Below are 27,078 nucleotides of genomic sequence, written 5' to 3'. Positions count from 1 at the left end.
ATACAAAGTCTGTTGACAATATTTTTTTTATCCTTCCCCTTACATAACTTATAGAAGCAGGAGATTACAATTGACAAAAAAAGGGTACTGTAAAAAATCATTTAGCTTTTTCTTACTTAGCTGTACATGAAAATTAAAGAAGAAACTAAATAAATGATGTAAGATTGCAAAGTAAGACTGACAGAACAAAAAAAAAATTAATCTTGAAAAATTCTTTTGTTCTTTGAAAAATTATTTTTTATTAGCAATTTTTCTTTAAATATTTCCTTATCAGTCCTTACTGAATTTTAACTTCAGTTGATGAAGCAAGCTAGGCACAATTGTCAAAATAAAACTAGATTTAAATAATTTGTCGACCAAGCAGTTAAAACAAAGCTATTCACTGGTAAAAATCTTAATCTTGTACAGTATAATATTTTTTTAAATATTTTCTTTAGATCCTAATCAACTTAATTTTTATTTCTGAATTACACTGAAATACTCCTACTCAAATATTCCTTTTTTTAACAGAAATATAAAAAAAAATATGTAAAATAAAATGCTCACCAACAGGCTTTGTATCTTTTTCAGGAGCCCATAAATATAATGTGAAGTCATCAGAACCTGACACTAGATGTTCACCAGTTTTATCATGCACATCTTTGTAACGACTCAGAGCTAGATTCTGCCGACTTTTTTCTGAAAGTGGAATAAATTTAAAAAATATTATTAATTATTTAAAAGTTTAATAATTATTATCATCAAATATATTAATTAATAAACAAGTGAAAACACACAACTGAACAAAAAACACAACTACATTAAAAAAACCAGCTTTGTTCACAATGATATTTTAGAATCTTTACACATCTAAACGTCATCAGTTATACAACTAATATGCAACTTACATATCAGATTTTTCTTCATTAATTTATGTTTGTCACCAGACTCGTCTAGTGGTTAACTTGTCATTGCAAATCAGTTATTTAACAGTTGATTGAAGTCAAAGTTTCTGAGGTTCGAATCTTAATAAAAACTAGTGGATACTGGTGTACTGTTTGGTTCAATTAACCAAACAGCTCAGGAAGAGTCAGTCTGAGTCTGCATGCGAATACACCTCATTTACATATGTCATACATATAAACCTCATCTCACTGCGCCTGAAGGGGTTGCTTAATGTTCACTACTTGAACAAACAGCAATGCATAGAATAAGAAAAAAGTAAAATAAAAGACGTAATTTATGTTAAAGAAAACAGTAAAACAAATATTTAGTACATAGTAATTACTGAAATACTATATAATAGCTGAAAAGTTATATTTTACAATATCTCAAAAGTATGCAGCAGTCAAAACAGTACAAAATAGTTAAAAATAACTCAAATGAAGATTCAGTATAACAGGCACATTCTATTAATTTAATTATCACATGTAATCAAAGGTTCAGATATCCAGAGTAAGTTTTAGGATGTCATACATGGTTATAGTAGAATTATTGTTAACATTTTTTTCATGGTTACTCTATCAATTACTATACTTTTACTACTATATACGTTTTTTGTATTTATCTATGTGACTGTTGATAGAGCTGTGAAGAGGAAATCAAAATATTAAGTTAAACTTCATGCAGTTGAATACATACTTTTCATAAAAAATCTTTAAAATAAACCTGTGATTATTAACAAACATATATTTTTTTGAAATACTAAAGATACTTGATAATACTAAAAAAACTATTATTATTATTAATAACATTATTGTCGTGGATTCGTGGTTCGACCAGGATATTAGGAAACTAACAAGCATATATACATCATACAAAATAGTAATTCAGATAAAAATACGAGATTTATTTAATGACAGTTAAATATTATAAAAACCAGAATACAGTTAATTTACTAAAAACGTTAAAATGACTCTATAGAAACTAATATTGCATTAGCAAGATAAAAATAGAACAGTCTAAAGTTTCTACAATTCACTTTCTGCAAATATTATTACTTCTAATGTTTACAATAGAACTACCTTACACTTTATGAATGAGTAAAATAATGTCACTTTCACTACTGTTTACCAATAACTCACCGAACAACTTCTTCCATTCACCCACGTCCACCATGTACTTTTGAGAGATTGTCCACTGATATCACCGTCACCACAACCGTGTCGAACTCAGGCTTGCGAAACTGCTCTGTTACCACTTGTAATCATGACTACATCCAACACAGCCTTGGCAAACTGCTGACTTTCTACTGGTCCCTGGTAGTATTTATATCCCTGGGCCTGCAGAAACAGTATCTGCCTCATCCCTTTAATTGATGAAGCATAATAATTTTCATCTTCCACACCCTTACATTTTTCTATAAATTCTTATTCCAGTTCAGTAACCTTTCTGACCTAACAGCAACTTTTGGAGGTGCCATTGTCTGTATTACAAAGAAGAGATTGTTAAATGGACCTATTAGTCTGAGAAAAGAATCCTTTTTAGTTCCTTCTGGATTTTTCTTTTCATTATTACATTTTCTTTCATTCTTTAGAAGAAATCGGTTACCCTGGTCTGTTATACAGGTCCTGTGACAATAGTTATTACTATTAATAATAATAATAGTTAATACTAAGAAATACTTAATAATTTTTTAGAAATATATAATAATATACTAATTTTTACATTTTACTTACAGCATCAATAAATACAACAACATAAGTTTTACTTACTATCAACTGGATCTAAATTATCTTGTGGACTAATGATTGCTTCCGTTCTTAAAACATAATCTGTACTTAATGCTAATGTATTAACCCAATGTGCATGGCCATGTAAAGTACGGAATGTAACTTCTTTTGATAAGAAAACTGTACTCTGAAAATTAAGAAAAAAATAACAAATTTAAAAAAAAATATATTCTGTTTAAGTAAAAATATAATAAGGTTTGACAGTGGAAATGATTACCTGAATTTTAAGTGAGATTTTATTTTAATAGGGTCAGAGAGCAGTTAAAAATTAATTTTTTTTTGGTATCAGTAACCTGTTAGATTCCACTTACTTAAAATAAAATTAATCACATTGAAATGTAGGAATTACTTGTACCTGCTTCCTAGGGAATTTCTACATTTTTTATAATTTTTTACAATAAAAGTTTTATTGCTTACATTTAGTGCTTACCTTATTGTACAAGATAATAATCTTGTACTTCATAATTCCTCTTTTGAATGATGTATTTATACAATAATTCTAACAATATCATTTTTTTTTTAAATATGCTTTTCTGTGGGGTTTTTTTCTTCACTTTGTAGCCAGCCACTAAATACTGTTAATTTATTAGTGTTTGTGACAATAGTCTGATCTTATGCACAGGATCATGACCAAGTTCATTTCATGCAATCCAGAAGGAATTATACAAAATACAGCAAAAAACCTATCATAAGATTGAGAGAAAGTGTTGTGGCCAGAAAACCCTGTAGCACAGTACAGAGTCTTCAGACCAGTAGTCCCTAAGAGTAAATTTTTCACCAAATACATGTGCAAAATAATTGCAAAAAAGTTCAAAATTCTATTTTGACAGTAAAAAGTTCAATAGTTTGATTAACATATTTATCTCAGATTTTATTTTTCTAAAAATACTAAGGTCAAAAAAAAAATTCTGTTGAATGGGACTTCAGGCTGATCATCAACCTCAGATCATGCTGAAAACTAACCATTTAGCAGATTATGGTGACTACTAAATCAGCAAATACTTGTAAATTATTAAGTTTATCAGCCAAATCATTTTCCAGTTCAACATTGATGTGAGAAACATGTTCATTGTGATTGGGAAGTTAATCAATCACACATTAATCACTAGTTTCACTGTCAGAAGAACTGTCTAACTCCAATCCATTATTCAAATCACACATTACAACTGCCTTAACCATAAACAAACCCAGCTGACACAAAGAAATTTAGTTATACAAACACTGTTGCCTGAAGTGTTCAAAAATTAAAGTAGAAAGACCAAAGAATATAAGAGAGAAATCTAAAGAGCTACGCAATAACTTAAATAACTAAACAGTAAATGTAGCTTGCATGTCAACAGTGAATATAACTATGCATCAATATGTTAAATATAATAAATTTATATTCAGTAAAGCTTTATATAGCAACAATTTTTTTTAGAGCCAACACTTTAGTTGGCTCTACAAGAAGGTGGTATATTCTTGTACAATTTTCAGATAATACCAACTGATTAATTGGCATGATAATGGAAATTTCCAAGGCATCTACTTCAGTGTAATTTTGAATTAGATTCACTTACACTAAGGATGGCAATCATTTCTAAACAAAGATTTTAAATATATAAAATTACTTTGAGTCTTTAACAGGCCTTGTCTGTTAAAGAGCTCTACCAATTTACTGCTAGACTAAAACAAGCATTTTTTTAAAAACTAAAATCAATTTTTAGTTAGTCACTAACTAATAACTAACCTACAGTGTCTAGTATTAACTTTAAGAGACTTAAATTTGTTTAGTATGAGGGTCGTTCAGTAAGTCCTTAGAAAATAATAGAAAAACAAATTATTTTGTGTAATTTGTTTTTATTTTTCAACATAATCTCCTTTTAACTCTATGCATGTTTCCAAGCATTTCTTCAACTTTTCTAAGCCGTCCAAAAAGTAGGATTTTGAAAGGTCCTCAAAATAAGCATCTGTTTGGGCGATGACCTCCTTGTTCGACGTGAACAGTTGCCTGCTGAGCCATTTTTTCAAGTTTGGTAATAAAAAATAAAAATCACTGGGGGCCAAATCTGGTGAATAGGTTGGATGTTGTAATAATTCAAATTTTAATTCCATAATATTGGACATCAAAACTGTTTAGGTATGCATCTGTGCATTACCTTGATAGAAGAGGATCTTTTTCTTTTTCAAATGAGGACATTTTTTCTTGATTTCTTCGCTCAACCGGTGCAATAACAACGCAAAATACTCTCCCAAATTATTGTTCATTGTTTTTCCAAGTCATCAGTGTAGATGATACCGCGTGCATCCCAAGAAACCGTGGCCATCACCTTGCCGGCCAATTTCACCATCTTTGCCTTCTTCGCAGCTCATTCACCTTCAAAAACCCACTGTTTTGACTGTTCCTTTGTCTCTGGACTATAGACGTGTATCCATGTTTTGTCCACAGTTATGTATCGGCACAGAAACTTGTCAGGATTGCAACGGAAAAGTGCCAAAACAGTCTCAGATCGACTACACAAACGTATTTATTAGCAAACACAGCACCTACCTTGCCGAAATTTTTTTCACACCCAATTTTTCATGCAAAATTGAAAACACTATACCTTGCAATATGCCTGTAACCTCAACTACTTCACGCACATTGATTCGTCAATCACTCAAAATCATATTGTGAATTTTGTCAATCATTTCAGGAATGGTCACTTCCACTGGACGCCCCAAACGATGTTCATCTTTTGCGAATGTACAGCCACGTTTGAACTTATTGTAAACAGCCCAATTGTAAACAGTTGCAAACACAGGAGCAGATATGCAATGAACTTCATCCAATTCAGCATTGATCTCTTTCAGTGTTAAGCCTTTTAAATATAAGTGTTTAATCACCACTCGAAACTCACCTTTTTCCATTTTTCTAATTAAAGAAAAATTGTTCCTTCTATCGACTATGACAATGAAACCACGTGATGGATACAGCTGAAACTTTATATATAAACTGCTTCTAGCAACAAATGATGCTTACTAAAAGCAAACCATTTTCGATACTACAAGCACCATCTCTTGGATTTTCTAAGGACTTATTGAATGACCCTCGTATTATCAATTTAAAGTTGGGTTTATATCTTTGTTTTGTATTTTTTCAATCATGCCATTACTTTTAATTAATAACAATTTATTTTTCAAAAACTGATGATATAAATAAATCTGTTCTTATAAATGAATTTGGTCTAAAAGGCAAAGTAAATGTCCAATAATGATCCCAGAATGCTACCTCGCACTAACAGTATTTAACATTTACGTTGAAGATATGAAAAAGAATATATCAGAAGAAAGAGAAGGAATAAGAATAGGAGAACAAAAAATAAGATGCATAACATTTGTTGGTTATGTGTTAATTTAAATGATGGTGCGCACCTGCACAAACACACATAAACATGATTCAAAGATTAACAGATCTGGAGGAAGGAATGAAAATAAATATAGGAAAAACTACAATAATGGAAGTAAATAACAAAGAGAATTTGGAAGTAAAGACAAGTGGTGGATGAATAGAAAAAGTAAAAATTACAGATATTGGAACTCAGGTTTAACAGATTAATAGTTTAAAAAGTTAATTTTACTAGTAAACTCATGTACTAATCAAGATGTTTAATTATTATTTACAATCTCATCCACACAAAACAGTCTCTCTCTAAAGTGAAAACCTGTCAAACTTCTTTTGTCACACTGTTTTTCTTTTTAGAAAGTTTTTACTGTAATTTACTTCCATTTTCTAAGTAGTTGAAAAATTATTTTAATGAATGTGTTGTATATTTGTCTACAATAAAAATTTCTAATACATCATCTTCATTACTCCAAGTTATTTTGCAGTGAGAAAAAGGAAAATTATAAAAAAAGGGAATTCAGAGTAGGAGTTGAAATGATTTCTTATCACATTTTTTTTTATATTTAACAAATAAAAACATGATATAAGAATGACTAATCTTGTTAAAAACATTAAAAAATGACACTTTTTTATAAATTAGATAATGTTTGTGAATTTAAAAAAAAATCTATTTAGGTATGAATAACTCATTAGGCAAATATGATCTTAGTTTTCAAAAATTGAATTTAGTAAGGACTGATATGCGGCAATATATCTTGTTCAAATAGTCGCAGGTTAAATGTAGTTATTTTATACCAATCCACAAAATGTTGTTGATTACAGCCAACAACAAATAGCACCATGGAAACAACACTAAAGCACAAGTAATGAATTAGCATTTATCTTCCATTTGTTGTAAATTTCATCTCAAGTTTCATGACTCTGACATAAAATTGCAGTAATGTGTTGTTTTAATGACTTTTTGAAAGAATTGGAATAATGCCACTCACGTAGCTAGAATGAAATGGTATACAATCTGATTCAAAAAAATCATTTCCATCTGTATGATATTGCTGCAAAAGAAGCAGTGTTAACCCCATTTTTCTCATTTACATTGGTCAGTCAGCTGCCGTGAAAATCATCATGAGAAAACCTTTTTGTAGCCCACATGTTCCAACAGTTTCATCAAGTAAAGAAAGAAAAATGTTTAGGAAAAATGTAAACTCTTTCACCAATTATGTGCCTCCCAAGATTTTGTCAATAGTACATGCTTCAAGTCTTCTGTGACAAGTGATGAGCATTTTGAACAATCCTTTCATGGATGTTCATTCATCCATCATTACACTTTTCACATTTTACCACATGCTGTACATTCATTCCCATATCACTAAAAGCATTTATTTATGACAATCTAAGCAACACAGGTCTCATTTTCTAAGCATTCAATAACTGTACAACATTCAAAATTGTACTTTATTTGGTAGGATTTTGGGGTCCATTTTAATAACATACACTCACAAAAATAAATATTAAGTATCAAGTTATTTATTTCTTATTTAAAACATGAAGCTGTGTGTATGTTATGCATAACAGATCAATAATTTTATAGCCAATGACACACAAAGAGATGGATGTAGAAATGCTGAAGATGAGAGCCTATCACAGTAATAATGAATTATACAACAAAGTGTGGCATTTTACTTAAGTAAAACTACATTTACATCAAAATTCTTTCATGTAAATAGAACTAATACTTTTGGAGTTATACTGATTCCTATAATGTATTTAATTAAAAAATTAAAATTATTGAAAATAAAAATGAAACTTATACAAACATTTTGAACTTTCCATATCTTGATAGTTCTATCATGGGAAGAGGAGTATAATAATCCTGAACCACCCCATTTCAATGAAGTAACACTGGCAGTATGACTTGATAAAACTCTGACATTTTGACATAAAATGCAGTCCCAAATTTTTATGCTACCATCTTTTGATGAACTAGCAAAATATCTGCAGTCTGGATCTAAACATAAATAAAATCAATTTTTTATATTTACACAAGTGTAAAAAAAAAAATCTGATGTGGACACCACATGAGTTCCTTGTATGCCTATTAAATTATGTATGCACATTTTTTACTGGACTTCATTAAACTTAATTCATTTGAAAGTGAGATACGATCTTCCAATTCTTTAATAAGGTAGACAGTTACACAATTGCTGAAATATTAGTTTTTATTAACATCAAATATTTATACAATTATTAATTCAACAATATTACATGAAATATTAGGATAGAGTAAAATTCCCTTTATTACTCATATTACTGTATCAGTATTATTCATATCTTCGTGAGTTGCTAATTAATAAAAGTTTCGGATTTCTGTATCATTTAAATAAAAGTTAATAATAATTAAACTATTCCAATTAGTGAACTCTTGTATACACTGGTTACAAATATTAATTTCGACCTTATAGTGTAAAATATTCAGTTTTTATTGGATTATTTGGTGAATAATCAAAACTGAAAAAGAAACATAACATGAAGAAATATATCTAAAAGAAATGAAAAAAAGATGAATATGAAGGGGAAGAAAATGTTAAAACCAAAGAAAGAATAAAAACATTAAGAGATGATAAATATAAAGAGGAAGAAAACATTAAGACCAAGGAAGAATAAAAAGATTAAGGTGATGAATATAAAGGGAGAGAAAATTTGAAAACTAGAAAACGTTTACACATATTAAGATCAGAAGAATTATATCAGACCAAAAAGTGATTAAATGATTGACAACAAAATACAAATAAATGAAATGATGATCAATTCCAACTTGGGAGAATATTGTCCAACAATATCAGAGTAATGAATTAAAAAGATAAGAATTTTTTGCAATTTATTAAAGACTGGGCATGTATCCATCAGTGTATATGTTATTTTTGTGAAGGTCTATTTTTCAGTCACTCCGTAGTTAACTTTAATGTTGATAATACTAAACAGAAATTCCAGAATAATTAAATAAAATTAAACTAGAAAATCCAAAAATAATACAATTGTAAATTATAATTTTCAGTAATTATTAATAAATCAATTTATTTAAATTTAAAAAAAAGTTAAAAAAAAAATGAAGTCTGATTTGAACCGATGTGCCTTTCCCTTAGATCCAAATATTTCATTAATTAAATTTTATTTGGTTATGCCTCTGGAACCAATGAAAATAAGTACCACTTATTATTACACACCATTGAAAAGCTCTCAATGAGGGCTTATTACTGCAGTTAAAAAAAAGGCCAAAATCCAAATTATTTTTGGATTTTGGGCTTTTTTGGACACTTTTGGTTCAGTCAATTGCAATCAAAAGGGGAGGTGCACAACTAGAAGTTAAACAGTTTAAATCCAAAATTTCAACATACTGTAGCAAACGTTTTTGAGTTATGCAAAATATACAGATGTCATGCCGAAACTAGTCAAAATGGATTTTGGGATTGTAAAAACAGATTTAGAAAAAAATTTTGGGATTGAAATCTGTAAACTGAAATTTTTTTGGAATCGCAATACTCCCTTTACTTCATACAAGGAAGTAAAAACTGAACTTTGGAATAGAGTGTGAAAAATATATACAAACTATTTTCCATTAGTGGTGCTAGATTGTGAGAATCTTCTAAATTACTAACGTTTGTTAAACATTATTAAATGTTCATGTTAATTTGTTAAACTTGTTTGTCATATCTTTCCATATTATTTCATTTCCAGTTTCCAAGATAACACATATGAATATATTTCACACACTTATAGAATCAGTAAAGTTTTATTTGGATGTAATTCAGCACTTGAAGAGCCTAAGTAAAGATAAACAAAACATGACTGCTGCACCACGACAATACTCTTACACAATTGGCCTAATGTAAAAGTCGTAATTTCCAACCTATCATCTATTTTACCAGCTGTGGATTTCTTTCTGTTTCTGAAGATGAAAGCCACCCCTGAAAGATGTCAAATTTCCAGAAGATAATAACTCGACTAAAAATTATTTGTCCTGTAACCTGCATAGTAATAGTAGAAGATACTACTTTGAAGGAGATAAATGATAAAGTTTGTAACACATATATAATATAATTTTAAACAACTACATCTCTTTTTGGGCAAAGAAATTTATTGCGAATGTAGGGAATCATTAATTAACTTAATTTTAAGACATTTTGACAGAAATTTATCATGGACCTAAATAATTTTTGTATAATAACTTGTGAAATTATGAAACTGAGAAATTTCCTGTTCGGTACTTATAGAAAATATTATAATATTGTAATATTAAATAAGCACCCTCAATTAGCAGCAAATTGATCTAATAGTGAGGAATCAGCTGATGTGAACAAAACAGTCTGTATGTCAGCATTTGATTACATAGTTAAAGAGTAAATACACATGTATTTGGACGACAGGAACCTCATACATTTAACCTGATCAATACCTCTGCTTCAAATTAGGCATTTGTACAGCTGCTGGAAAGGAAACAAGAATCTTCCAACAGATCCAGCTCCCACCAAACCACAACTACCAAAACACCAGTAACTCTTCATATCCCTAGTTAATTTTATTGTATTGACTGATGAATAAATAAATGAAAAATATTTGTTTCATATACTGGATTGTACTAAACTTAAATTGGGCAATTATTTAGTGTAATAAAAATTGAATATGGAAAAACTGAACTAATGAAGTCCTCACTTGACCCAGACACACTAGGCAAACAGCCAAACAAAAAATGCAGTCCAAATTGGGGAAAATCCTCACCACAAAAATACACCCACTATCCAAACACAGCACAGAAAAGACACACAGCTCACTCAAGAAATAACACGTACACACACAAACAAACAACTCTCAATCACCCACATCTTAGCACAAATATTTGAGAATCTTGGCAAAACCCGAAGACCAGCCACCCTGAGTCACGAATAAAAAAAATTATTAAGGGAGAAGTGAATGATTTATTCAAAGAGAGCTACAAGAAAAACAAACCCATCTAAAGAAGTGTTTTATAGGGCCCCTACACAAGAAGAATGCTCATCCTGCCTTTAACTCTTTCGAAGTGAGTATCCTTAACTAGAACAAACATTAATGATCAAAGATTTTAAATTGACCAGGTTATATACTGAATAATAAAACAAACTGTTCTGATTATGTACTAAGACATAATCAGACTCTTTTGAAAACCATCAACCACATTCAGATTTGTGTAGGTTATAGAAATCCATCTACCTAAATGAGTGCTTTGCTAGAATCTACTGGACGACATGCATTGGAATAAATCAACTATGAATATAACTCTCATGGAATACACTACAAAATTGTTTCTTTCATATTTTAACAATGCATTAATAAATAACGAGTAGAGCAGTAGGTTAGAATAGATACCACCTATTCTTAACATATTTCAAACAACTATATTCTGTTAATTGAAACAGAAATGTGGTGCTAACATCAGTCTATTTCCTACTTAATTATTTGTATAATTTAGTAGTTTCCTTTTGAAAATAATTGACGTTAATAACTTATTTTTCAAGTAAATGTAAAAACTGAAATATTTTAAAAATTGTGAATTTTTTAAATTAGCTAAAAAGGATCAAATAAGCAATTATACATGTGTAAAGCAGAAAGAATACAAAACATTATCACGTTTTTGTAAATCTGCTAATAAAAGTATACCTACAGAAAGTGAGATTAAATTCAGAAAGCACTCTATTACATTACAGGTTTTTCTTATTAACAACAACAATTTACAATAAACAAGAAACATCACAAGTTTGCCATTTATATTCAGCATCTAAAGCTGTTATATCTAAATTGCAACCATAGAAAAAATTTAATCGATTTCTACTTTATAAAATTATTATACAATATTTACAATACAAAATATTTTTTTTATTAATAGTAAATTTTTTTTATACTTATGTAACTTTTTGTCAATTTATTTGCTTTGACTTTCCTATCTAGCGCACAGCTTTAGAAGGGAAAGTATTGTAATCAATCCAATTTGGGCATAAGCGGTTTTCACCGGATCTTTACGTTTTGACACCTAAGGAACTAAAAAAAAACCCAAAAATATAATGGAAATTTTCTGGATGTTCATATGTACATGTGCATGTTTGGTGGTGTCCTCTAAATCAGAAATACTGGACCAATTTTAACCAAACTTGGTCAGATTACTTCTATACATGGGCAATGATGCCATTAAATTTTCAACTTAAAAGGTCAAGGGGGTGAGGCTGTAGAGCAAGATCACCCTCAGTATCTTGAAATTTCAACTAATTAAGGACTTATTTTTGTTAGGCATATTTAACAATTAAAAAGTAATATTTCCAAACAAATTTTTGTAAAATCGCACCACCACTCCTAAAAATTCTCTAAATAAAGCAGTGGCTAAATGGATATACTGCATCAACAGTACTCACTCTCACCACAAGGAGCACTAGTGTAGCACTGACGTACAACTGCTACAATCACCTATGTCAGTCAACTATGTTGTGACATCACAGATGAGCAGTAGAATTAAATAAATGAACCATATTCAGAGTGTAAAAAAAAGTTTTAAGTGGCCGCTAGTACCACCACACCCACATGAATGAAATATGGTATGCGCATGTGCTTTAGTTAGAATCACTGAATTACATAAACAAAAAATATTATATTTAAATAAAATGATAAATATTTTAAATTAAGTTGTGTGTGTTAATTGTGCATTAGAAAAAAGCCATGTAATGGGAAAATCCTACAACTGTGTTTTCAGCTTTTTTTTGTGAATGATTAGTTTACTATATAAGCTTAAATCTTTTGCATTGGAGTATCATTCAGATTTGGTTTTCATTTAGTATTATTGGTCTTAATAAAATTACCAAAATTTTGCATTTTTGTTTTTTAAGATGCTGAATGGTCATTGAAAACTTAATAAATTGTTTGTTACATCTAAATGTTTTCCAGAAAATTAAAAAAAAATAATAAAACTGGTTTTAGCATACAATAAACAATGTTGTTTATTTTATTTTTTTTTTATTTTGAAAATGACTGCAATTTAGTAGAGCACAAATCATTTACAAGGTACACTTTTTGTGATAACCATCAGAGGATAAAGCAACTTTTTTCTCATTTTCATTTCACCTATTATATTATTCTTAATTTGTTTTACAATGGCATGAATTTTAAAAGTGGATTATCTTTTCTTTTTAATATTAATTATAATAAAAATTGTTATATATTCCTGACAACTATTTTATATTAGATTAAAGAGTAACAAGTAATTATTCAAAATTATAGTTATGAAATAAAACTACATATTACATAAATTTAACTAGTAAAAAGCCACAAAAAAAAGATATTACTAGATCAAGGGACATATGTATAATTAATCAATTCTGGATATTTATAAACACATAACAAATGTGTAAGAGATTATAAAAAAAAACCGTGAACAATTTTTTAGTTTGAATGCAATTGTGACCATTCAGAGCAACATATAAACGTGTTTCACATTTGTTCTATTTCTTATTATTTTTTTCTTTTTTAGTTGTTTCCCTACTCCAAGATAACTCCGGTTGCTCTTGCCAACAATATGCCTTCATATATTCTTCTTCCAAAGGAATTTATTTTTCTATTATTATTATTATTACTGCAGTAGTGCTACTTGAAAGCTCTCAAAATCATGAAAATATTTTTTTACAGTTTTTAACAATCACTGAAAAAAAATTTGGTTATTTTACATAATTTTTTGTTTTTAAGTTTCATGTAACTACTAGATAAATATCATATTAATGTATATATAAAATATTTAATTTAAATAAAAACAATTTAATACTTGAATGATATGGTTCCCAAGTGATAGCTGTAATCCAGGCAGTGTGAGCATTTATTGTAGGACCCAACTGATTTCCTGTATTAGCATCCCATACTCTAATTGTTCCATTTTTGCATCCGGAAGCTACACGGGATGAATCAGGAGACCATGAAATGCATAGTACCCAATTTTTATGACCTACAAAGCAACAAGAAAAAAGTTTGTTTTAAAAGAAAATAAAGTCATTATTAAAACTATTTAATGTTATTTGAAAGAGAGTAGTTTAATAATCTGAAATTAGTATCACAATTTACAGAATGTTTAAAAAAATCATTACATTATAAGTACATACAATTAAACAAATTTATTATTTTAGATTTACCTTGGCATGTATGTGTGGGTGTTTGTGTCATTATATCCCAAAATCGTACAGTTGTATCACCAGAACCACTGGCCAAATGACGACTATCCGGACTAAATGCAACTGATACAATAGCTTCTGCATGACCAGGTAATGAACTGAAAAATTATAATGATGAGTACATAAAATATTTAATAAATAAATACTAGATTATCCTTATATTGTTGGTATTAACTGATCATTGTTTACTGACACTCCCCAACAAAGATTTCTGAGCAGCTTAACCAAACAAAATCTGAGGTTCACTCTTAAGACTTTCTACTTGCATACTATTTAGTCTTTGATATCTGTCAGATTCTCATTATCATGTCTTCCATTCCATCCACTTTTAACCACTTAGATATAATCATTAAAATTTTTCATTAATTGTTACATCATTATCAGCTATACCCAAACAACATCAGAAAATTTCATCTGATGCCATATAATGACAAACTCCTTGTTCCGAATATTGTACAGATCGTAAGCCCCCAATGGTGGCAACCCTTCAAAGAATTTCTTTTTAAGTAGTTAGTAGTTTCTAAGTAGTTTCTTTTTAAGTAAGTAGGATGTACTAAAATCTAAAAAAAATAATTGGTAATTTGTCCAAATTTTCTAAATTAGTTGAGAAATGTATAAACAGCTCAAATGAATAACAAAAAAAGTTTTTAAGAAAATTAAGAGTACATCATAGTGAAACTACAAGCTTTTCTGGACAGAGAGTATTGTGTTTAGAACAACAAATGACAAATCATTATAAGAAAAATATTTCAGAGTTGAAAAATTGTAAGTTAAGTGTTATTCCACATTTAATAAAACACTTTATTTATAATAATTCCATTAATTATACTAATTTCATCAATTATATCAACATTCATATACTTAAACATAATAATCCCTACAATAACCAAATCAAATAAATAAAAAATAAAAAAAAGAATAAAAAAAGAATCAATTATCCCAATTATCTTAAATTTAATAGGAATTCCAATAATAATAATTTTTAAATTAAACTAAAAGAAGGATTTAAGTTAAAAAAACTATTAACCTTCAAAGTTAAAATTATTATTATAGATAAGCCTTAGCAAGTAATGCACCTCTATATTTGCAATATAGAATCATAATTGAATACAAGACAAATAATGAGAGGTTTAAAACCTTAAATAAATTTACAATCTATCACCTAAATCAGCCATCCCATTCTTAATGAATAAATTAATATTTTCAACAAATCATAAAGATATCGGAACTCTTTATTTTATTTTTGGGCTCTGAGCTAGACTACTTGGAACAATAAGAAGAATAATTATCCGATTAGAACTAATACAACCAGGATCAATAATTAAAAATGACCAAATCTATAATACCATCGTAACATCACATGCATTCATTATAATTTTCTTTATGGTTATACCAATTATAATAGGAGGATTTGGAAACTGACTAGTTCCTATAATAATTGGTGCACCAGATATGGCATTTCCACGAATAAATAACATAAGATTTTGATTACTACCACCATCAATCTCACTTTTAATCGCAAGATCAATCGTAGGGTCAGGATCAGGAACAGGATGAACTGTCTACCCCCTCTCAGCCCAAATCGCACAGTACATCATCAAAGATTAAATCATTTTTTGTTTTTAAGTTTCATGTAACTACTAGATAAATATCATATTAATGTATATATAAAATATTTAATTTAAATAAAAACAATTTAATACTTGAATGATTTCAAGTATTTTTTTTCATACAGTTACATTACTGTATGCTAAATGTAAAACAGTTAGCATACAGTAATGTCTGTATGCTGTCAGTTAGCAGTCAGTAATTACTGTATGCTAACTGTAAAACAGTTAGCATACAGTAATGTCTTAGTATAATTTAAAATTTCAATTTTTATAACTATTTCTCAAAAATCCAAATTTTTGTTCTTTTTTTAGGTTTTGAAACCTAAAATTCTAATGAAATTGTTTTGTCACATTAACAGATTCTAATTAATTATAAAATTATCAATTTCAACAATATTCGTTATTTCTATTTATTTGTTATTTTTGTCTCAGACATTCTGCATAAACCGTATATTTTAAAGAAGAATATGCAATAGATAAAATTATACGTAAAAAATGTCAAATCCCCACCATAAATTGAACTAGAGATTAATGATCTAGTAGTCAGCATGATAACCAATATATAAATCAATAAGTAACATAGCATAGTTAAATTACTGTTTCTGGATGAAACATTTTTTTCATAAATGTTTATGATGAATATTAAAAATGTACTTTTTAAAATAGAATAAATATAATATATGAATATTATGATAATTTTTCATTTAAAAAACTACTTTTACCTTGTACAACGAGTAACAGGTCTAACTTTAAAAACAGCCTGCTGCTGATAAATAATCTCAACAATTTGTTCAGTATTTATGCAGTCAACATCCAACACTGAATCAAGAGATTTTACAATCTCTTTATCGTTGACAAAAAAAACATATGGTACATTCTCCTCCTGTAAAATATATTATGTATTATTTTAAAAATCCACTACTAAGCAAAGATAATGACAAAAAATGGAAAATATTTTTTAATTATTTACCTAGATGATAAGTTTTATTTGATAAAATATTTAACTTATCTGAAAAATTTAAGGAACTTCCTCTACAAAACAAAAAAACTATCATCAAGATTGTCTTGGTGAAACAGCTTGAACACAATTAAAATAAATATGCACAAGTAAAATTAAGAACCTCCTACATTTTAGAAATTAAAAATTACTACTTATCTTCCTATTTATAAAAAATGTATTTTGAGGTAACAATTGGCATAAAATCTTATCTTAAGATTTAGAACCAACCAAGAATTATTAACTGTAATGAACTTACCTTTAGAAATCTGGAAAAAAATATAACAGAAAATAATAAAATAAGAATTATTTATTTATAAAATTATTAATAGAAATAACATAAAATGTAATAAAAAATTCCTTAATTAGCTATTTAATTAGAATGATTTTAAAACAGAACTACAGTGTTAATTTGTAGTCAGAGTTTTCGATGGTAATGGTAACATTACAAGTAAAGTTACTTTCTTCAGTTTATAAAAAGGTTTTGATAAAACCTTTTCTTACTTCTCTATATTTTGAAGTACTGAACTTCTTTTTTTCTGTTTATTCAATTTATATTTTATAAAGCAGATAAAGATACTGTGATTCAATTAATAACTTAAATGCTTGTTTGATAATAGTAACTGCTTTTATAGACCTAATAAAACTTAACATATTTTTTTGGTTAAGCATTAATAGAAATAGAATAAAATAAAAAAATAGAAATAGAAAAAAATTAAAAATAGAAATATAATAAAGGAGACAAAGAGAAATATTTTCACTCTCAACTTTCTAGTAGCCATGGAATGGGATGTTTGTTATTCCTGACAATGGCTATGTTTTCGGTAAGTGACTTGTGTCTTATATCACACTGTCTAAAACTATTATGATTATACACTTACAATCTATTGGAATTTTTAAAAATTTAGTTGTTACAAATAGGTAAAACTTTAATGTTCCATGTTTTCACTAATGCAAAAACCGTTGTAAAGTTTTTCGAATAAATTTATGTCTATTTTTACGCCAATTTCTGATACATGGAATTGTTTAAAATAAGCAGTAGAGGCTTTTGAGAAGCTACAATAAAAAATAAAGCTAGTATAATAAATACTGTAAAATGCTTTATTTAATGGCAGACAATTCAATATATTGTTTTATTAAAAATTATAAAAATAACGGAGACAAATATCCTCTCACAATCAAGAAAACTTGATTTTAAAAATGTTATATAATTATTGTTCATTCAAGTTATGTTATAAACGCACTTAGAAAAAAGCAAAGAAAAGAATTAAAAAATGAAAGCAGCAATATAGTGAGTACTGTAAAGTATTTTTTAACTTTATCTACTATACTATTATGTTAAATTTGATGAAATATTTTCAAACAATATAAGTACAAGAAACTGCAATACAAATAATGTTTGTCATAACAGAAAGAATTTTACTAACCTTTGGTTATCATCACACTGAAACTAGAGCTAGGCTAGTACATAAAAAAATTATCTTAGTACATTACTATATTAACATTCTAATAACTAACTGACACTGAAAAAACTGGAAAAAGGCTGATGAGAACAAACCTGTTGTAGAAGTGTGTTACATATAACTTTTAAATGATCCACTGTAACATTTAAAGGAAGATCTATCATGTTAGACTCTGGCTCATCACCATTCTCAGACTTAAACTTTGCTAAAACTCTTTTTTCACTGTTGTCAGCCATTTTGCTTTATTAAGTCCTACAAACCAATTTTAAAGATAAAAAGAAAGATAAATTATCAGAAAATGTATTAAAATACGAAACTTTCATTTGAGAATTACATAAATCCATATATATGGTTGCTCTTTGAAACATATCATTTTGATATTAAAAACTGTATTATAGTTACAAAAAGAACAAAATAATTAAAAGTAATAATAAAAGCACTGAAAAAATTTCCAGAGTAGAAACTGCACATTAGAATTAATATATAGTCTAACTGTAGTGCAATAAGGCTTTGTGCTCTGCTCTGCATGCTGTGACGTCAAGATAGTTATAGGAGTAGTTTGAATAAAATTAGTTGATTATTAAAATTAGTCAAAATTAGTTCACTGATTTTTAAAATTAGTCATTGCCTAAGACTAACACAACCTAACAATATTAGTCACAATCACATAAACAATTCGATCGAAAAAACTGCTTTTGCATTGAATTACAAACTAGTCATTAGTCGAAAACAATAACCACTATAGAAAGTAAAAAAATTTTTTTCTATTTTCAAAATAGATGTTTTTTTATTTAAAAATTGTCTAACCTTAGAACCTTATGGTAGCCCTGAAAAGGGCCGTTTGCAGTTTGTGGAATGGTAGCCATGAAAAGGGTCATTTGCGAGTTTTGCAAGGTAGCCCTAGGAAGGGCTGTTGGGTCTGGAAGCTGGTCTCCAGCGATGTTGGCTAGGTTGTAGTCAGGGAGTTGCTCTGCAACTCTTTTCTTGATCCGCGAATCTTGTGTTCAATGATGGCCCGTAGATGTTGCTGCTGCAGAATATTAGCTATGGATGTGATTTCATAGCCCAAAAATGACACATCGTCTCGACCAAATTGGCTCTTCTCCAAAGAGTACATCAGGTGGTGAAGTTGTTGAAGTTGTAGGTATTCCAGCATCAAACCCACCGGGTTGGTCTAGTGGTTAACGCGTCCCAAATCAGCTGATTTGGAAGTCAAGAGTTACAGCGTTCAAGTCCTAGTAAAGCCAGTTATTTTTACACGGATTTGAATACTAGATCGTGGATACCGGTGTTCTTTGGTGGTTGGATTTCAATTAACCACACATCTCAGGAATGGTCGAACTGAGAATGTACAAGACTACACTTCATTTACACTCATACATATCATCCTCATTCATCCTCTGAAGAATTATCTAAACGGTAGTTACCGGAGGCTAAACAGGAAAAAGAAAGAAAAAGGTGTTCCAGCACCAAGTCTAGGAGGCTTAAGTATTCATCCCAGCTACTACTGTAAACAATGTCGTCCAGGTAGACACCACTGGCAGAGGAGGGCAACTGGGAAAACATTCCATTGTTTAGCAGTGTGTTCTCCCACTATTGATAATTCTCAATGTGTTAAATTAGATTTAACACTGATACAACAAAAATGTGATCTTTTGAGGTTTTCCAGTAAAGTAAAACCACTTTAGCAAAATCTCAATTATATATATAATTTTTTTTTCTTTTTTTATAACCAAAAATTAACACCTTAATGTAAAGTTGAGGTAAAAACTCAATAATATTGAACAACACAAAATTTACAAATTTATAAATTTGAAAAAAAATGTTGGTTATGAGCAAACTTAAATAAGATGAAGTATGCCATTTGATAAGATGATACATTAAATAATCACCCATGCATCAAACTTGAGTCAAATAAAATCCAGAAAATGTCTGTCTTGGATTAAGTGATTTTCTGATCAACATTTATTCATTAAGTGCAGTTTTGAGTTAAGTAAGAGCATTCAAACAGAGTGTGACAGAATGTGTTGTTTCTTTGCTCCACGTTTTTTAAAATTTTTATTGGTTTTTTGAAAAAGGTGGCCATGGTCGCTTCGAAGGCGAGGGGGGACATTCCGGTATGCTTGGGCCTTGATCCCGTTCATCCCTGGGGACTTATCGGGGCTTGTGGTTTTGATAGCCGCGGTCACTTCTGCTTCGTGATGTGGATTATTTCGCGGGAGGCATCCTCTACCTGAGCTAAGTATCCGCAAGGGCCTCCGTTGCATGGTCGTTGGACCATGCAACCGACCGGCGGGATTTGGAGTGAACTGTTCCTACAGTGTGTCCGCGAAGACCTCCACCCGATCCAACTCGGAATAAGCCAAGAAACCTCATCATCCCAGCACTGGGTGGCAAGGTTTCTTTCCTTTGCGTAGCCGCTTATTCAACCTGAACATCGAAGAGATGTCGTCCGATATCGAGACGAGTTTCTCTGTCCAAGATTTTTCGCGATGTTTTTTCAGCAACACTTTCACCTTCGTTTGTCTGTAAAATGCCCGCTTGCCATCGAGGGACACGGTGAGGCGATATGTCCTCCTCAGCCGGTGCTTTTCCAAGATTGCCTCGGAGATCATTACGGAGGGGCCGTGCGGCCTTCTCCGTAGTGCTATAAGACAGAGCCTCGTTTATGGATGACGTGAAGCGATCGACCGTGTCATCGATGTACTCCGGTGTGGTCAGGAGTTCTGGATTTACCGGCCTGAAATCACGTTGGAGAGCTTCATGGAACTTTCTCCCGTTCACTGACCTTCGGGGAGTTGGTGGTGGATCTCGCCCAGCCCCTGCTAGACCCAATTCCAGTAGGACCGGAGAATGATTCAAGATGAGGTCCTCGATCGTTTCTATTGCGACCGACATTTGTACGCTCTCAGAATCGCGATGTCGAGCACGTCAGGTCTCGACCGACCATTTGCACTCACGAAGGTGGGCACTTCAGGGCCTGTGACGACTGGCCTGCGGGCCCTCGCTTCTTCGCATAACAACCTGCCATTAGCATTAATTACGTGGCTATTCCAAGACGTGTGCTTAGAACTGAGATCGCCCATGAGTATGAAAGGACCATTCCAATTTTCCATCACGGCATCTAGGTCAGCGTCGGGTAAAGCTGAGTTCGGCCTGTTATATGCCGAGACCAGTCTGTACACTGCGCCTAGATGTTGCACATGTATAACAGTCTGTTCCATGATATTAGTGTGGACCCTAACCCGCATAAGCGTGAATCGTCTGTGGACTAAAATAGCGGTCCGCCACTGGTGGGGCTTCAGCGTGGCACTACCCTATCGGTTCTGTAGGTGAAATAGTTCCGAAAGATCAGTGATTTGTCCGGCTTGAGGTGCGTTTCTGCTAACAGTATCACATCAATTTGTAGGTCATCGGCCAGACGACATAGCTCCACCGTCTTGCCTGCTACGGAACACGCGTTCCACTGCAGCAGTCACAAAGTTTGCCTAGCCATACCAAGTAAGTAAGGTCATGAGGCATTCAACCAAGAGCTGGAATAGGTCCCTAATAGATTTCGCCTGTAACAGGCGGGGCAGTACAGCCAAAATTTCGGGTAGGAGGTCCTTTATTGACATCCTCGCCAGAAAGTCATTCCCGGCGCTACCCTTCGAGGACGCGGCTTCCGGCTTTTTCCCGTCGCGGCGGCTGGGTGTTTTTGACGCCACTTTTGGTTGGCGCCGAGCCTCGGGAGCTCTTACGGGTTTTGCCACAGTTTGAGTTTTGGTTATCGCCCATTGTGTTTTCCCGAATTTTTGGCTTCTTTTGTCGCCTGTAATACTAATTTTGGTTTTGGTCGGTTATGTGGCTGCGACCTTCTCGGTCGCCGAAACCCGTTGGGGCTTTTGCAGTGTGGGAGGAGGTGGCGCCTCTTTTCCCACTTCCGGGGTAGCCGCGGACTGAACCCCTTGCGGCTGGGATTTTGGTACCACCCCGGGCGACTCGCGCCCAGCTACCCCCGTCAGTGATCACGGACTTTTGTGGGGTGCCCCTCTGTCGGGCCAAGTGCTCCTTGTAATAAAGGCATCCCCTATAATTTGCCGGGTGAGGCGCCTTGCAATTCGCGTACGATGTGGGCTCTTCTCGCGACTATAGTCAAGACATCGTTTCGTGCTCCCCGCCACATCTGACACATAGCTGTACCCTGCAGCAATAGTTCGACAAGTGGCTGAACTTTTGACATCTGTGATATTGAGGGGGGGGCCCTCGTGACACGAATGCCGTCACGGTTATTTTACAGTAAAACATACTGTCTAGGTTGTAGATGTCCCTGGTGGCTGGCGTTCCTTTAAGTGCCACAAGCCACGTAGGGGTTTCCCTACCATCCCTTGTGATCAGCTTTTTCACTGACCCCACGTCATAGCCTAGTGAGGACAGCACTTCTTCGCAGGTCTAATAGAAAATGGGATACCCCGGACCGTGACTTTAAGAACTGTTAAGTGTGGAAGGCAATGCCCTTCCAGTGCAGAAAGCTTTGCACTTCCCGGAAATCGCCTTAGCTGCTTAATTGCAGCCTTATTGAGAGCCCGGTGCTCTTTGCGGCGAGGCACCCGCGGACTATGGCGGATATGGGTCTCGCCAACGTGGGCCACTCCCTAATGCAGTGCAACATTATGGTCGGTATTTTCTCCCGCTTCTCGAACGGTGGTTGTGAGGAGGTTTCCCCTGTAACTTCTACGGTGGCGGCTGCCATTTCCGGACCGCCCTCGGTTGTGGTTGGCTCCATGGATTCAATGTCCACGGCTACCAACGCCTTGTGCTGGGCCCTTTTCCGGGCTCCCAAGGTTCCACCGGAAATTTCCGAGGATGGAGAACGAGGAAGTAGTGGGCGATTAGTCGCCATTGGCCTAAGTTAATAGAAAAAAAATTATCTAAATTTTAAGAGTAGTATAAGTTTAAATTCACAAAAATAATAAATTAACTTATTTAAAAAAAAATAATGTGGATAACGGCTTACATTAGCGTAAATTGCTAATAAATTGTGGTGGTTAAACCTGGAAAAGTTTCTATTAGTGAAGTCTAAAAAAATTTAGGTAAAAATGATTTACTTAATACTAATCACTACTTAATCTATAAAATAGTTTGAAAGTAATATAATTAGTTTGTCATAAGCCTAAAAATAAAATCTACCTATTTAACTAATTGTTAGACACTTATTTAAAATAAGATAAAAGTAAACTATGTTAAAACTTATCTGGTTTGATCAGAAGGTCAAACAACAGATATAATGCTATCGCTCTATGGACTGGGCGTCCTAACGGTATGTTAGTGGCAACACTGAAAATGTTATTCAGGTACACACATACAACACAGAGCACTAGAAAACACGTCTATTCTCAACCATTGCTAGACAGAGACTGAGTTATTTTTCCTTTTTTTCCAAACAGTCCAAGCGAGATGAGTTTTCTTTTTATTTAGTTCATGGACTAGATGAACCAAATAGTAAAAATTATCAGTATACAATGACCTACCAGCTCCTAATAGTGCTGCCATTAGTCCCATCACTACATTCTCAGTATTTTTAGAAGCATCTTCTATTTGTCCACCGTACATCATCACTGTGTGCATAAAACCATTCTCAATATAAATTTTATAGGCCTTTTTCCCTCTATGAAACATGAGATCTTGCCGATGGTGAGGGGGTTTGAGTGCTCAGTGATACAGAGTAGCTGGACCGAAGGTGCAACCATATCAGAAAGGTATCTGTTGATAGCCAGACTAAGGAATGATTCCTGAAGGAGGGCAGCAGCTCTTTCAGTAGTTGTTAAGGGCGTAGGTCAGAACGACTTAAACGGCCATATCATCCCTCAACCCTCTGAGTACTGTGCAACTGAAAGCAATGGAAAACTACAGCTGCCTTTTTTAAGAGAATGTAGCTCTCTGCATTTTCATATAACAAAGATGGAGGCACCTTCCTCTGTAAAATATTTTGGAGGTAACTAGTCCCCCATTCGCATCTTCGGGTGGGAACTACTAAGGAAGGGGGTCACCAGAAAATTAAAAAATAACATTCTACGAGTCGGAGCGTGGAATGGTAGAAGTCTATAAAAGGTTGGTAGGTTAGAAAATTTAAAGAGGGAAATGGATAGGATAAATGTAGATGTAGTAGGAGTTAGCGAGGTTCGGTGGGAAGAGGAAGACAACTTTTGCTAAGGTGATTTTAGAATAATTAACTCAGCTTCAAATAATAGGCAGGCAGGAGTAGGTTTCGTAATGAGCAAGAAGATAGGGAAGAGAGTACAGTATTTCAAAATGCATAGCAATAGAATCACTGTAATAAGGATAAAATCAAAACCTAAACTGACAACGATTGTTAACGTATACATGCCTACAAGCGCCCATGATGATGATGATGAGGTAGTGTGTATACAAAGAAATTGACAAAGCAATTAAACACATAAAAGAGGATGAAAATTTAATAGTTGGAGATTGGAATGCAAGCATTGGAAAAGGCAAGAAAGAAAATATAGTAGGTGAACATGGGCTGGGCAAAAGGAATGAAAGAGGGAACCAACTTATAGAGTTTTGCAGGAAGTATAATTTAGTAATTGCCAACACCCACTTTAAAAATCATAATAGAATATACACAGGAAAAAGCCAGGTGATACTGCAAGGTATCAGATAGATTATATCAACGTTAAGCAAAGAGATTTAGAAATCAACTCATCAACTGCAAAGCTTACCCTGGAGCAAACATTGATAGCAACCATAATTTAGTGATAATGAAGTGTAAATTGGGGCTTAAAGACCTGAAGAAAAGATGTCAGACGAATCGGTGGAATTTAATGAAGCTTGATGAAGAGGAGGTAAAGAAGATTTTTGAAGAGGACATCGAAAGAGGTCTGAGTAAAAAAGATAAGGTAGAAAATGTAGAAGAATGGGAGAATGTTAAAAAGGAAATTCTTAAATCAGCAGAAGCGAACTTAGGCGGAACAAAGAGAACTGGTAGAAAACCTTGGGCTTCAGACGATATATTGCAGCTGATGGATGAACGTAGAAAATATAAGAATGCTAGTGATGAAGAAAGTAAAAGGAACTATCGACAATTAAGAAATGATATAAACAGGAAGTGCAAACTAGCGAAAGAAGAGTGGATTAAAGAAAAGTGTTCAGAAGTGGAAAGAGAAATGAACATTGGTAAAATAGACAAAGCATGCAGGGAAGTTAAAGAAAATTTTGGCATGCATAAATTAAAATCTAATAATGTGTTAAACAAAGATGGTATACCGATTTATAATATAAGGCTAAGTATTGACTTAGCCTTTATATATTGAAGAGTTACACAGAGGAAATAAATTAGAAAATGGTGTTATAGAGGAAGAACAGGAAGTTGAGGAGGATGAAATGGGAGAAACAATATTGAGATCTCAATTTAAGAGAGCATTAAAAGATTTAAATGGCAGAAAGGCTCCTGGAATACACGAAATACCTGTAGAATTACTGCGCAGTGCAGGTGAGGAAGCGATTGATAGATTATACAAACTGGTGTGTAATATTTATGAAAAAGGGGAACTTCCGTCAGACTTCAAAAAAAGTGTTATAGTAATGATACCAAAGAAAGCAGGGGCAGATAAATGTGAAGAATAGAGAACAATTAGTTTAACTAGTCATGCATCAAAAATCTTAACTAGAATTCAATACAGAAGAATTGAGAGGAGAGTGGAGGAAGTGTTAGGAGAAGACCAATTTGGTTTCAGGAAAAGTATAGGGACAAGGGAAGCAATTTTAGGCTTCAGATTAATAGTAGAAGGAAGATTAAAGAAAAACAAACCAACATACTTGGCGTTTATAGACCTAGAAAAGGCATTCGATAACGTAGACTGGAATAAAATGTTCAGCATTTTAAAAAAATTAGGGTTCATGTACAGAAATAGAAGAGCGATTGCTAACATTTACAGGAACCAAACAGCAACAGTAATAATTGAAGAACATAAGAAAGAAGTGGTAATAAGAAAGGGAGTTCGACAAGGACTTTCCATAGTTCTTTACATAGAACTAGCAGTTAATGACGTTAAAGAACAATTTAGATCCGGAGTAACAGTACAAGGTAAAAATATAAAGATGCTACAATTTGCTGATGATGTAATAATTCTAGCTGAAAGTAAAAAGGATTTAGAAGGAACAATGAACGGAATGGATGAAGTTCTACGCAAGAACTACCGCATGAAAATAAACAAGAACAAAGCGAAAGTAATGAAATGTAATAGAAATAATGAAGATGGATCATTGAATGTAAAAACAGGAAGAGAAAAGATCACGGAAGGAGAAGAATTTTATTTGGGAAATAGAATTACTAAAGATGGACGAAGCAGAAGCAATATAAAATGCCGAATAGCAGAGGCGAAACAAGCCTTCAGTCAGAAATATAATTTGTTTACATCAAAAATTAATTTAAACGTCAGAAAAAGATTTTTGAAAGTATATGTTTGGAGCGTAGCTTTATATGGAAGTGAAACTTGGATGAGCGGAGTACCTGAGAAGAAAAGATTCGAAGCTTTTGAAATATGGTACTATAAGAGAATGTTGGGTGGATAAAGTGACAAATGAAGAGGTGCTGCAGCAAATTGATGAAGAAAGAAGCATTTGGAAAAATAGAGTGAAAAGAAGAGACAGACTTACAGGCTACATATTAAGGCATCCTGGACTAGTCACTTTAATACTGG

General features: G+C 32.1%; 2 protein-coding genes across 4 annotated transcripts in view; one reads left to right on the top strand and one right to left on the bottom strand.

The window, feature by feature from the left end:
* Positions 1-27,078, bottom strand: part of Nle (notchless protein homolog 1) — a 52,345-nt gene that overhangs the window by 22,739 nt on the left and 2,528 nt on the right. For all 3 annotated transcript variants that reach the window (XM_075379266.1, XM_075379259.1, XM_075379251.1), the window contains 7 exons: positions 18,472-18,628; positions 16,639-16,799; positions 14,268-14,404; positions 13,907-14,083; positions 7,890-8,080; positions 2,694-2,838; positions 547-678 (listed from right to left, as the gene is read on the bottom strand). In XM_075379266.1, the coding sequence (XP_075235381.1) occupies positions 547-678; positions 2,694-2,838; positions 7,890-8,080; positions 13,907-14,083; positions 14,268-14,404; positions 16,639-16,799; positions 18,472-18,612 (1,084 nt within the window). In that variant the 5' untranslated portion in view covers positions 18,613-18,628. The remainder of the gene's footprint in view (positions 1-546; positions 679-2,693; positions 2,839-7,889; positions 8,081-13,906; positions 14,084-14,267; positions 14,405-16,638; positions 16,800-18,471; positions 18,629-27,078) is intronic.
* The window catches only part of LOC142317846 (dynein regulatory complex protein 10-like), a 28,697-nt gene continuing 21,066 nt past the window's right edge, over positions 19,448-27,078 (top strand). Inside the window, exon 1 of the mRNA XM_075354395.1 lies at positions 19,448-19,516. Within this exon, the coding sequence (XP_075210510.1) occupies positions 19,448-19,516 (69 nt within the window). The remainder of the gene's footprint in view (positions 19,517-27,078) is intronic.

The sequence above is a fragment of the Lycorma delicatula genome, chromosome 1 (genome assembly GCF_047948215.1).
Source record: "Lycorma delicatula isolate Av1 chromosome 1, ASM4794821v1, whole genome shotgun sequence".
Taxonomy (NCBI): Eukaryota; Metazoa; Arthropoda; class Insecta; order Hemiptera; family Fulgoridae; genus Lycorma; species Lycorma delicatula.
This window is presented reverse-complemented; position numbering and strand designations above follow the sequence as displayed.